Raw genomic sequence first — 13,104 nt, forward strand, 5'->3', positions numbered from 1 at the left:
AGACCTGAAGGAATCTTCGAGTTTTTGGTGTTTGATTTTAATCCCTTTCCCTGAACAGAAGTGACCTCCCCTTGTCTTCTGAGTACGTGAACCCACAAAACTACAAGTCCCATAAAGCCAGTAGCCGGCAGCCACCATCTTGGCACACCTTAGCGCGCATGCGAACGGGAAAACAAGCTCTTGAGGAGAAGAAGCCCCGCCTCACAACAGCTCATTGGTCAAAGGGGAGGCGGCGGACTCAGCGGTTGGCCACGGCGCCCGCCCGTCTACTGCGTCGGTAGGGGTCAGAGTGCGCGGAGGTGAGTCGGTGTGTTGTGGACTCGTGGTGCTGGCTGCTGCTGTTGAGGCGGCCAGGAACGGGCTGTGGGGAGCGGGCAGAGCTGGTCCTGCCCCTGCCTGGCCAGCGCCGCATTCGGCGCGGGCCGCACCCGCCGCCGCCAACTGCCCTGAGCGCCTGCTGAGGCCGAGGGAGACGTCGGGGCCTGCACCTGGAGAAAGCCTGCCGCGCTGGCCCCAAGGAGGGGGGCGTTGCCATGGCGACAGCCTCTCCCGCAGCTGATGGGGGGCGGGGGCGGCCCTGGGAAGGAGGGCTGGTCTCTTGGCCTCCTGCCCCTCCCCTTACGCTTCCCTTGACTTGGATGGGCCCGAGTTGGGGGCAACACCCTGGGGTGGGTGATGCGGAGAGGCCCTTAGCTTGGGCCCTGGTGTAATGCATGCGGCATGTGGGTCGTGGCGCGCGATGTGTGCAGCCTGGGGGTGTATTGGGTTCACCCTAGGTGCATGATCTGAGTAACATTTTGGAGAAGCGAGGTGGGGGGGTGGTGGGGGGGTAGGAGAAGGGAAGGAAAGGGGGTAGCGGGGCAGTGCTTTAATAGAAGATTGAATGAGTTGTTTAAGGGGGTTGACTTGTTAGCTGGGATTAAGAGGTTTAGCCAAAACTAGAAACAGAGGCAAGGAGATAGTAGATAATAGACCACGACCCCTTTCCCTCATCCTGGACACACGCACAGAAGGTTAGCAATTTCCCTCTGTAAATATGAAGTTGTAGTAGTAATGGTGGAAAGAGTAAAAGAGAGGCCTAGCCTGGCAAGCTTTTTGTTTGCCTTTACTATAAGTGGTCCAGCAACAGGTGTTTTCTTAAAACAATACAAAAATGAATGAATGTGAGTTGAGGCTTGACTGTGATTGTTCTGTGTTAACTTGGAAGATGGAGGATACAGATCCCTTCGTTGAGGATGTGGAGGTTTGGCTTTAGGGCTGGAATAGTGCTCATCATTGTCTTTGGCTAGAATTCTTTGGCCATTTCTTTGGTATTTGCTCTTTTTAGGTATTTCATCCGTTTTCCAGTGTAGTGTCAGCAAAGCATGGATCCCATTGGCTAGACTATACTCTATTTGACTACAGTAGGCTGTGATTGGCTGAATGATTTTTGATTGTAGAGTTTCTGCCAGAAATTGGCTTCATCAAATGCTGCTTTATTCTAACTTCATCATACACAGCATACCTTGTTTTAGTGTGCTCGTTCTTGGAGCATAAGTGTATTATACCTGAATCCCCTACCACTTAAAAGCCAATTTATAAACAGGGACTTCAAGTGTGACTCGACTAATGTGAGTCTGTGATCTTGGTTAGAAACCCACTTGGCTGCCTTTGGGCTGGAGGTAGAGAGTGGGGGTAGGGAATGGAACTGCCGGGAAGTGATTGATAAGGTTTCCTTTATGGATTCTGTGGTGCTTCATTGGAGCTCAGAGCACTTTGGCAACTTAAGCACTCCAAATTAAAAGCTCATTAACAATTCCTGCCCAAAGATCCTGTAAATAATCAGCTTGCTAGGTCATATAGCTTGGCTAAGAGCTCTCCCTCCAACTTGAAATTTCCAAATAAAAGTGCTTTTATTCCATTCCATTTTGAAAAGTGTTTTCTCTGTGGTAAAGCAAATTGGTAAGTGGCATTTTCCCCAGGGGATATGAGTTAAGTCTTAAATGTGTATGGGGCATATGTGTGTGTGTGTGTGTGTGTGTATATAAATTATTGATCAATTGATCATAGTTATTTCTTTGTGCGAAGGGCAGTTTGGGTCCTTTTGAAGATCTTAATTAGGTGATAAATACAATAGGTATCCCTTGATGTTTTAATTTGAGACTGGTTACTTTGACGTTTTTAGAACTTGAGGCAGACTTAGAAGTTTCTTGAAAATATTTCCTGCTTTGTGTGTCTATTTGCAGTGACATGTGGATTTGTAGTAACCAACCCCTCCCTCAGTTCTGGTTCATTTGTTCCTGGGCTCTGAATATTGTTAGCTTTATATCCTCCTTGTCCTGGACAAGACTTCAAATTATTCACTACTTCATGACCATCTTTCTAAATGTACTACCAGAGAATATGAAATTCATCATCCAGAAGCCAAATGTAGTATTAGTAACTTTTGAAAGTTTTGTAGGGTTAGTAGATGTTAGTGAGATTAGTAGTTTAAGGTATATTTTGATTCTTAGTGGGGATTTGATCCTTTGTATTGAGGTAGACTTGTTGCAGAGATGTGTGTTTGTCCACAGCATTGGGGCTTTCCGGCTCTTGCAGAACCTTCAGCATCCCCAGCTGCCAGTCTTGGCATCTTCGAAGTAAGGAGAGGTGAGAATCCTGTTGCATGGTTCTATTTGGCCTTTTCTGAGTATTTGGGGTTGGTGGGTATGGGATGGGGGTGGGTACAGACTACATTTGTTTTTGTGTCTCTATAGATAGATGGATGGATGGATGGATGGCATATGTTATCTATGTATATGGTATATATATATCACATATATGGTCTATGGTATCTCTATATCATATATGTCTATATATATCATATATATGGGCTCTGAATATTGTTAGCTTTATGTCCTCCTTGTCCTGGATAGGACTCCAGATAGATAGCTAGATAGCTAGATACCATATATACCATCTCCATATAGCCACTTTTGATAAGGCAGTATGTTCTCAAACCTATTGAAAGTTACCCTAGAGTAAGAGATGAGGATGAAAGTTGAAGGTTAACTCTGAGGATTGATGTCCAGGGACTTGGAGGCTGTTTGCCTAATAATTAAGTGCCAAGCAACTTTGCTAGTTTTTAGAATTGTAGTGGTGAACAAGACAACTATTGTCTCTGACAGCAAAGAGATAGAAAAGAGACAGTTTTGATATTCTCAAGAGTGCTGTAACAACGGAATAGTAGGTTCTTTGGGAGTAAGAAGTTTTCCCTGGACTTCTGGACTCTGGGATGACTTCTTGGAGGAAGTTACCTCTTGGCTGAGAATTAGATAAAATAGAAGGGACCAAGTGTGTTGAATTTAAGAAAGTTTATCATTATTAAAAGTGCCTCAGTAGGGTGTGTGTGTGTGTGTGTGTGTGTGAAGGCAGGACAGTACGGTGAGAAATGAAGAGGCATGAGGAATGAAATAGGAAAGGTAAGCAGAGTAATCTTGAGTAAGCTTGAGTAAGATGAGTATGGTTGTGTGAATAGAGAAAGAAAAAAGATAAGCGTTTTTCTGTAAAGGAAAAAATAGTAAATATTTAAACTCTGTGGTTCTGTGTCACAACTATTCTACACAACTTGTTGTCATAGTATGAAACAGAATGAACACAGCTATAGTCCAGTAAAACTTGTAGAAACAGGTGGATTTGGTCCATGGACCACAGTTTGCTGATTCCCTAGATCATACCTAAGAACAGCAAGAAGCAAATTGAAGGTTATAAGTAGATGGGTGAGGTGTTGCATGATTGTAATCCCAGCACTAGGGAGGATAAAACAGGAGGATTGAGGCAGGAGTTGAGGCTACCCTGGGATACATAGTGAGACACTGTCTTAAAACAAAAAAACAGGGGCTGGGAAGGTGGCTCAGTGGTAGAACGCTTGCCTTGCATCATGAAGCCCTGGGTTCAATTCATCAGCACCACATAATCAAAAAGAAAAAAGCCAGAAGTAGCGCTGTGGCTCAAGTGGTAGAGCGCTAGCCTTGAGCTGATGAGCTGAGGGACAGCGCCCAGGACCAGAGTTCAGGCCCCATGACTGGACCCCCCCCCAAAAAAAAAAAAGTTATAAGCAACAAATTTGACATTACATTTGTGCTGTAGAAAGTTTTATTTTAATGCCAGTATAAAGTCTAGATTGAAGAATTCAGGTAATTATGGAAGCAGAGACCAGTAAGAAGGCTGTGGCAGTTACATGGGTAGCATAGTGTACATTTCTACCTTCGTAGCACGATTTGATTCTTAAAAACTAAGTATAAGGGCTGAGGGCTAAGTATAAGGGCTCATGTGGTAGAACACCTGCAAACATGAAGAGGTCCTGAGTTCAAGCCCCAATACTGCCAGAAAAAACAAATGCCAAAAAACTAAGTGTAATTGAATTTTACATACCTCTCTCTATTGGTTCTTTTAACTTCTTAGTCAAGGACTTTTTTTTTAAATATTAACTTGCTTTTCACAGACTAGGAAACAACGACAAGAAAAGAAAATGTAGAATTAAAAGGTTTGGAGAATACTTTTTTTTCTTTTCTTTTCTTTTTTTTTTTTTTTTTGTTTGTTTGTTTGTGGGGCTTGAACTTAGGGCCTGGGTGCTGTCCCTGAGCTTTTTCACACAAGGCTGGTGCTCTACCACTTTGAGCCACAGAGCCACTTCTGGTTCTCTGGTAGTTAATTGGAGATTAATTGGAGTCTCACAGACTTTCCTGCCCAGACTGGCTTTGAACCTAAATTCTCAGATCTCAGTCTCCTGAGTAGCTAGGATTTACAAGCATGAGCCACTTGTGCCCAGCTGGAGGACTCTTTTTTATTGAAGGAAGTATGGAATAAATGGAATCCTGAAAGTAATTTTGATTTTAGAGCTCCTAGTATAATGCCATTTGCTTTGAACCTCTTGGACTTTCCTTAAGCTTTCCAGGAAATTGTCTTATGTAATTCTACTCAGTATTTCCTTGCTTATAGCAAACTGATGATGACCATTGCTCAGCTTTGGAAATGCCTCCCAGTTCAGGCAGATGGTATGTGTGAGGCACAGCACTAAATAAAGTATTGAGTGTACTCTCCTTTTGCCTTCTTCCTCCTATGTGCCCAGTGTACTTGGAGTGAATGAGCGAAGCTTATAGGTTTCTGGTAGTAGTGTTTTTATGATTTTGAACAGTCTCTGGACTTCCCTTTCCTATGATATGAGACTTAATAGGATTAGTTAAAGGCTTTAATAATGTATGTAAAGCTTTTAGCATAGTGTCTTGATGATTTGTGTGTGTGTGTGTGTGTGTGTGTGTGTGTGTGTGTGTGTGTGAGTGAGTGAGTGAGTGTGTCAGATCTCAAGGCTAGTGCTGCACCACTTGAGCCATAGCTTCCCCTTCTGGCTTTAGTGGTTAATTTGAATTGTCTCATAGACTTTCCTGTCCCCTGGCTTTGAACTGTGATCCTCAGGTCTCAGCCACTGAGTAGCTAGAATTACAAGCACAGTAGTTGGGTGAACTGGTCTTTAGCTTAGTTGTAACCACGGCAAGGTGCTGCTTTTTGTAATGGAAAATTCATATTCAGCAAGAGTTCTATTTCTCAGGATAGATAGTAATTCCAATATTGTCTGTAAAACAAATTGAGTAAACAGCTTCTCAGTAGAAATCCACCAACATGTTACCAGTCCCTGGCTTTCTGAGATCATTTATTAACATTGCCAACTTTGTGGCCACACATCATTGTAAAATGCCTCTTGAATGTTTTTTCTTTTCATCACCACTCTGGGAAATTGTTCAGGCAGTCAGTATTTGTTTCCTTGCTAGTGTGAGAAAACTGAGGCCCAAGAAGGTTGGTTATTAGTGAGTTACTCAAGGGGTCACACTGTGAATACTGACAAAGCTAGTACAGACTTGCCCCCAGATGAAATTGTTAGTTGATTGCTGTGATTTTGTTTCCTTTGAGTGAGAGAGATGCATAGTCATTGCAGATCTGCAGTGTGGTGCATGCCTTGTCCAGATCTAGTGGGTGTGATTTGGATTTTATTTTATTCATTTGGGTTCTTTTGGGTTTTAACTGATGACTGTTTTGACCAAACCTGTTGGAAAACAGAATCCCTTTGGGTTGTTGTTTTTAGCCTTTCCTCCATTGGGGGACTCTCCTTAGAGAGCCTTAGGTTACAAGGGATTGCTTTGATATGTTCAAAATTATGCCTTGTGCCCCACAGCTACAGGTAAAATCAAAAGGCAGATAATTTATGGGAGTGTCAAAGCTGGCCGCTGGCACCTCAGAAGGCCATTAGTATGCCTGTTCAGACCCTGTGTCCTTGCAATTGATTCCTCTTTGCATGAGCCTGATTTGGGAAGCTGTAGATCTGTGGGTAGTGATTGGATGTGACAGTCCAAACACTGGTCCCTAAATTAATCCTTTTAATGGTATTCCGGCATCAAGGCAATTCTCTCTCTCTCTCTCTCTCTCTCTCTCTCTCTCTCTCTCTCTCTCTCTCTCTCTCTCTCACACACACACACACACACACACACACACACACACAGTGAGAAAATTGAATGGACTGGGTGAAAGAAAGAAGAGAAGCTTTGTTTGGTGCTTGGGCTGTTGTCTGTTCTGGCATGTTTTAACTCTAGAGCAGTTGATATCATGACTTTGGGCATATAAATTCATTCAGCAAATCTTTATTCACACTTGGTGTCTGGCTCTGTGTTAGGTGCTGGGAGTGCAAAAATGAACAAAACACAGCCCTTGACTTTTAAGAATCTAGCTCAGTGTTTCTCAGGCTTTAAAACTCATATGTTGCTGACATAAAATTGAAAGCCTACCTCAAAAACAATCAGTGTAAAAAAAAAGCTTGAAGATGTGGCTCAAGTGGCAAAGCACTGCCCAGCAAGTTCAAGGCCTCAAGTCCGCAGTATCACCAAAGAATGAACTGTGTTATTGTCACACTTAAGCAATTAACTTTATTTTACCAGAGAAAAGCTACTGAAAGGGAGATTTAAACTGGAATTTGAAGGAAGTGGTAGCATTTGCCAGGGTCCAGATTTGTTATCTTTTTTTGGTTGTTGTTGTTGGTCCTGGGGGTTAAACTCTGGGCCTGGGTGCTGTCCCTCAGGTCTTCAGCTCAAGGCTAGCTAGTACTCTACCACTTGAGCCACAGTGCAGGGTCCAGATTTGTTAAAGTCACATTTGGGAACTTGAACAAGAGCTGAATCTGCCTCTATCAGTTTTACACTCTGTAGGATGAGAAGATTTGGACCTTTGGAATAGTATTTGGAAAAGAGAGTTGAGTTTCTTGTATTGTCATTTATTACTGTTATTATTATTAATTATTTTGGTCAGTAGTGGGGCTTGAAGTCAGTATCTGGGCACAGTTCCTAAGCTCTTTTGCTCAAGACTAGTGACCTACCACTGTGAGCCACAGTGCCACTTTTCTGGTGGTTAATTGGACAAGTATCAGGGACTTCTTTCCTGGGCTGGCTTTGAACCAGGATCCTCATATCTTAGCTTCCTGAGTAGCTAGAATTACAGGCATGAGCTACCAGCGTCCAATTGTACTGCCTTTTTTTTTTTTTTTTTTTTTTTTGCGTCCGGTCGTGGGGCCTGAACTCTGGGCCTGAGCGCTGTCCCTCAGCTCTTCAGCTCAAGGCTAGCGCTCTACCACTTGAGCCACAGCGCCACTTCCGGCTTTTTCTTTTTGCTTAAGTGGTGCTGAGGAATCGAATCCAGGGCCTCATACCTGCAAGGCAAGCGCTCTACCACTGAGCCACCTTCCTAGCCCCTGTACTGCCATTTTAATTCAAGGCACTCCTTGTTTTTTTGTGCTCTGGGTTTTTTTTTTTTTTTTTCCAAGTGTATTTGGCTTTACTGGGGTTTGAACTAAGTAGGGGCCTTATGTTTGCTAAGCAGGTGATTTGCTACTGGACCACACCTCTAGGCCTTTTTTTGTTCCAGTACTGAGATTAGAAGTCAGGTCCTTATACTCTCATTTTCCCCCCTCAAAAGGATGGCACTCTTTTTTTTTTTTAAATTCACTGTTTTTATTAAGGTGTTATACAGAGGGGTTCCCATTTCATAAGTCAGGTAATGAGTACATTTCTTTTTTTGGACAATGTCACCACTTCTTTCACTTTCCCCCAGTTTTTCCTCCCATCCCTGCCCTTAAGTTACATAGTTCATTTTCTTTTCTTTTTTTGGGTCCGGTCGTGGGGCCTGAACTCTGGGCCTGGGCGCTGTCCCTCAACTCTTCAGCTCAAGGCTAGTGCTCTACCACTTGAGCCACAGCGCCACTTCTGGCTTTTTTCTTTTTGCTTATGTGGTGCTGGGAATCGAACCCAGGGCCTCAGGCATGCAAGGCAAGCGCTCTACCACTGAGCCAACTTCCCAGCCCCACATAGTTCATTTTCTACATAGTGTATATTGAATAGCATGACTGCATTTGTTCACTCCTCCCTCCCTCCCTTTCTGGGTACCCCCTTTGTCCCACCCCTTAAAGAAAATCCCAAAGCAAAAATACCACCACCAGCAATAACAATAACAAAAAAACCCATAACGCTGGCACTTAAATCTCACTTTCACATCTAGCTTTTTGCTGGTTAATTGGAGGTAAGTAGAGTATCATAAGAGTTTTCTGCCTGGGCTGTCTTCAGACTGTGATCTCAGATCTCCTCAGCCTTCTGTGTGGTTAGGATTACAGGCATGAGCCACCAGCACCCAGCCTCCAGGCCTTTTTTGCACTGGTTATTTTTTAGATAGGGTCATGCTTCCTGCCCAGGTGTGTACCTGGAGTGCAGTCTACCTATTTTAGGCTTTAGGTCATAACTAGAATACCAAGTGTGTGTCATAATGCATTGAGATAGTCTTGTGGGCCTTTCTTACTAGGATGGACTGGAACTATGATCCTTCTAATCTTAGCCTCCCATGTAGCTTAGGGCAATACTTGGCAAATTTTTTTCCTTCCTTTTTTTGGAGGGCGGGGGCAGTCCTGGGGCTTGAACTCAGAGCCTGGTGCTGTCTCTGAGCCTCTTTGTGCCCCAGGCTAGTGCTCTACCACTTGAGCTATAGTACCACTTCCGACCTTTTCTGAGTGTAATTTATTGGAGATGAGTCTTATGGACTTTTCTGCCTGGCTGGCTTTGAACCAAAATCCTAAGGTCTCAGCCTCCTGAGTAGCTAAGATTACAAGTATGAGCCACCAGTGCCTGACATTTTTTTTTTTTGAGGGGAGGTAACAGTACTAGTTGTTGAACTTAGGACTTCCTACTTGCTATGCAGGCATTGCTCTAGGACTTGAACCATTCCCAGCCCTGGTTTTCTTTTTAAAATATAAAGTAAAATACTATGAAAACAAATTTGGGTGATTTAGGCGATTGAAATTGATAGGCATGGTTAGCCCTGTGGCTGATGGGGTAATCAGTCAAGTGTGAAATGTGGGTCATCAAACATGGTAGAGGATAATAGAACCCCAAAGAGCTGAACACTTTCTTTTTTCTTTTCTTTTTTTTTTTGGTCGGTCATGGGGCTTGAACTCTGGGCCTGGGCGCTGTCCTGCAGCTCTTCAGCTCAAGGCGAGCGTTCTACCACTTGAGCTACAGCGCCACTTCTGGTTTTCTGGTGGTTTATTGGAGATTGGAGTCTGACGGTCTCTCCTGCCCGGGCTGGCTTTGAACCGAGATCCTCAGATCTCAGCCTCCTATGTAGCTAGGATTACAGGCGTGAGTCACCAGCGCCCGGCTTGAGCTGAACACTTTTTGGGTTTTGTTTTTTTTTTGGGTCTGGTCGTGGGGCCTGAACTCTGGGCCTGGGCGCTGTCCCTCAGCTCTTCAGCTCAAGACTAGCGCTCTACCACTTGAGCCACAGCGTCACTTCCGGCTTTTTTCTTTTTGCTTATGTGGTGCTGAGGAATCGAACCCAGGGCCTCATACATGCAAGGCAAGCACTCTACCACTGAGCTACCTTCCCAGCCCATTTTTTGGGTTTTCTTTCTCCTTTGACAGTCTGTGGTTTTCATAGAAAGTGCTCTAGCAGTACAGATGCATTCATCAGATTATCCAGGCTATTTTTAGCCACCTAACACAAAGTGAGTTCCAGACAGCTGGTATAGTGTTCTTTGTTGTTGCTTCTTGACCTCAGCATCTGTGGTACTAAAGGTCAGACCAGGGACTCATCCTAGGAAACTAAGGAAACTAAAGCTAGAGCTTCTGGTTCAAATGCTTCCAGTCAGCTGGAATGTTTTCCTCTGGAATGTACCCCTACCTCCTAGTCTGGTTTAATGACATGAATTAAGGATGATATGAACACATACACTCTCAGAGACTTCAAGATTTTGTGGCTGGAGAGATAGAGAAGGAGTAGACTACATGTTTCCTGACGGACTCCTCTTCTTGCCCCATTCCTGAGGCTCCTCTGGCCTGTGTATGTGTATGTTGAAGGATGACTCCCTCCTTCTGCCTGCCCTTCCCCCTCCAGTAATGGAGGCTATAAAATGTCTATTTACCCAAGACACCAGAACGACTCCTCTGTGGTTCCACTAATCTGGTGATTTGGTGCTTCTTTGGTCTCTCAGGTAAATACAGATTGAGTCTTTTTATAAAGGCATATTATTTCCCTCATTAAATGTGTGTCTTGGCACATGTGTTATTTACCTGATAGACAGTAATGGCTGCAGAGGAGCCATTGGTGTCTGTTGTGTAAATACTCTGCACAGAGACCGTTCTCCAGGGGCTCTGGCTCAGGCCTGTTTCTCCAAATCGGGCCAGCCCAGGGCAGTCCCTGTTTACCCCTTTCCTGTCCCCATTGGGGAAGCTGGTCCCTTCATTTTGAGGTGAAAACGGTTCTTCTCTGTGGGCTGCTTAATACTTTTAATTTGCTCAGAGAAGGATGTCTGAGAAGAAATGAGTATAAATTTTGACTCTGATAGAAGAAATAGAAGTAGAATCATAAACTTTCTTTTTAGTACAGCCTTTAAATCAGATAACCTGCCCAGTGCTGTTGGTTTACACCTATAATCCTATCTACTGAGAAGACTAAGATCTGGGGATCATGACTTAAAGCCAGCCTAGGCATGAAAGTCTGTGAGACTCTTTATCTTCAATTAACCACCAGAAAACTGCAAGTGGTGCTGTGGCTCAAACGGTAGAGCACTATCCTAGAGCACAAAAGGATAGGGGCAGTGCCCAGGTCTCAAGTTCAAGCCTCCGGACCGGTACCAAAACAAACTCCCCAAACTCCCAGATATCCAAAGTTCTAGATGATGTTATAATCTATGGACTTACATTCTGTAAATCTGTAACTTTGAAGTATGAAGACGTAGTAGAAAAATCCCTAACTTGCCAAGGGATAGAAGAGCAGGTAGAATGCCATAACTAGAGTTACAGGGATGTTTTCTAAGAAGACCATGGCAGAGAGTGGATTGTTCCAAGGAAGGGGCCATTGTGTGGGACTGTTCTTTTGGAGACTCAGCTGGATAGACCATGTAGCTTGAGGATGCTTTGAGGACTGACATATGCCTACCTTCTATGGATGTTACGATGGATCTCTTCCTCACATACTATATGTTACGTTTTTCTTTTTAAAACTACATTGTATATGACTTCATTATGTTTGTTTATACATATATTTATTTTATTGTCCTGGGTGTTAAACTTCAGGGCCTTATGCAAGTTCCCTCAGCCTTATACATAAACTTAAAAAATAAATTTTTTGAAACAGCCCCAAATAGGTATAGAAATTGTAAGTACAATAAAAAGAATTTTTCTTGAACCATTTTAGGATTAAGTTCTTGAACTAATGCCCTATCTCCCTGAGTACTTTTGAGTATATTTCTTACAATCAAGGACATTTTTTCACCTAACTGCAATATATCTGTCAAAATCAGGAAATTAACATTGAATGTTTCTGCCATCTAATCCACCAATCCCATTCAGGTTTTTCCAATTGTTCTAGGATTGTTCTTTGTAGCAAAACGATATGGTTTAAAATTGTAGTTAGCATTTACTTATCAAGTCTCTTTAGCCTCCTTTAGACTTTCTTGGAAAACTTCCTTTGACATTCATGATTTTGATTCTTTTGAAGATTACAGGTTGGTTATTGTGTCCCTCAATTAGGGTTTGTCTGATATTTTCTCATGATTAGATTAGGTAATGCCTTTTACAGAAATGTCATAGAAATGACATCTTTTCTGATAGCACATGATTTTGACTTACCCTATTATTGATGATGTTTATTTTTGTTCAGTTGATTACAGTGATGTCTGCCAGGCTTCTATATTGTAAAATTACTTTCTATTGTAATTTAAGCATTTTGTGGAGAGATACTTTGAGAGTACGTAAATATCCTTCTATAAACTTTTAGTTGTTTGTAGGTATGTATGTATGTATGCTTATATGCATGCATGTACTCGTGTTTTGCTCATTCAGAACATAGCAATCCATTACTATCATTATGGAACTAGGAAGGTGGCTCAGTGGTAGAGTGGTTGCCTTGCATGCATGAGGCCCTCGGTTCGATTCCTCAGCACCACATAAGCAGAAAAAGCTGGAAGTAGGGCTGAGGCTCAAGTGGTAGAGTGCGGGTCTACAGCTGAAGAGCTGGGGGACAGCGCCCAGGCCCAGAGTTCAGGCCCCACAACCAATAAAAAACAACAACAACAAAAAAAACCCATTACTATAATTATTTACTTGGCAATAGGAGTCCTTTTGATATATTTCCTTCATTCTTTAAGCTTTTCCTTTTCTGGGACAACAAGATATTTCAGGCTCATCTTGTACTTTTTCTGCCACAGCCCTGTAATCAGCTATTTCTCCAAGGAGCTCTAGTTCTCCTAGTGTAGAATGATATTTAGAAGGGAACAAAGTGCTATTTGTACTTATTACTATGGAGTGTTGCTTCTGGCCCTTCCTTAGACAGAGCTAGAACATAGCTCTGTGTGTGTGTGTGTGTGTGTGTATGTACATACATATATATAATCATACTTGTATTTACATCTACATTTATACATCTCTGTGTCAAAGACTAAGACGTGTGTGTATGTGTGTGAGTGTGTGTGCATGTGCATGCGCGCACATGTGCCCATACTGGGGCTTAAATCCAGTGTCTCGCTTTGGCTTGGCTTTTTTTCCTGTTATGGCTGGAGTT

General features: G+C 43.0%; 1 protein-coding gene across 9 annotated transcripts in view; it reads left to right on the forward strand.

Moving 5' to 3' along the window:
- The first annotated feature begins 237 nt into the window (after nt 1-237).
- Nucleotides 238-13,104, forward strand: part of LOC138803420 (ERI1 exoribonuclease 3) — a 134,823-nt gene continuing 121,956 nt past the window's right edge. For 3 of the 9 annotated variants that reach the window (XM_069987393.1, XM_069987394.1, XM_069987400.1), the window contains exons 1-2: nt 302-668; nt 2,553-2,628. In XM_069987393.1, coding sequence (XP_069843494.1) covers nt 534-668; nt 2,553-2,628 — 211 coding nt within the window. In that variant the 5' untranslated portion in view covers nt 302-533. The other 6 variants (XM_069987397.1, XM_069987395.1, XM_069987398.1 and 3 more) reach the window with 5 other exon arrangements.

The sequence above is a fragment of the Dipodomys merriami genome, unplaced genomic scaffold (genome assembly GCF_024711535.1).
Source record: "Dipodomys merriami isolate MVZ:Mamm:240054 unplaced genomic scaffold, mDipMer1.0.p SCAF_34, whole genome shotgun sequence".
Lineage (NCBI taxonomy): Eukaryota > Metazoa > Chordata > Mammalia > Rodentia > Heteromyidae > Dipodomys > Dipodomys merriami.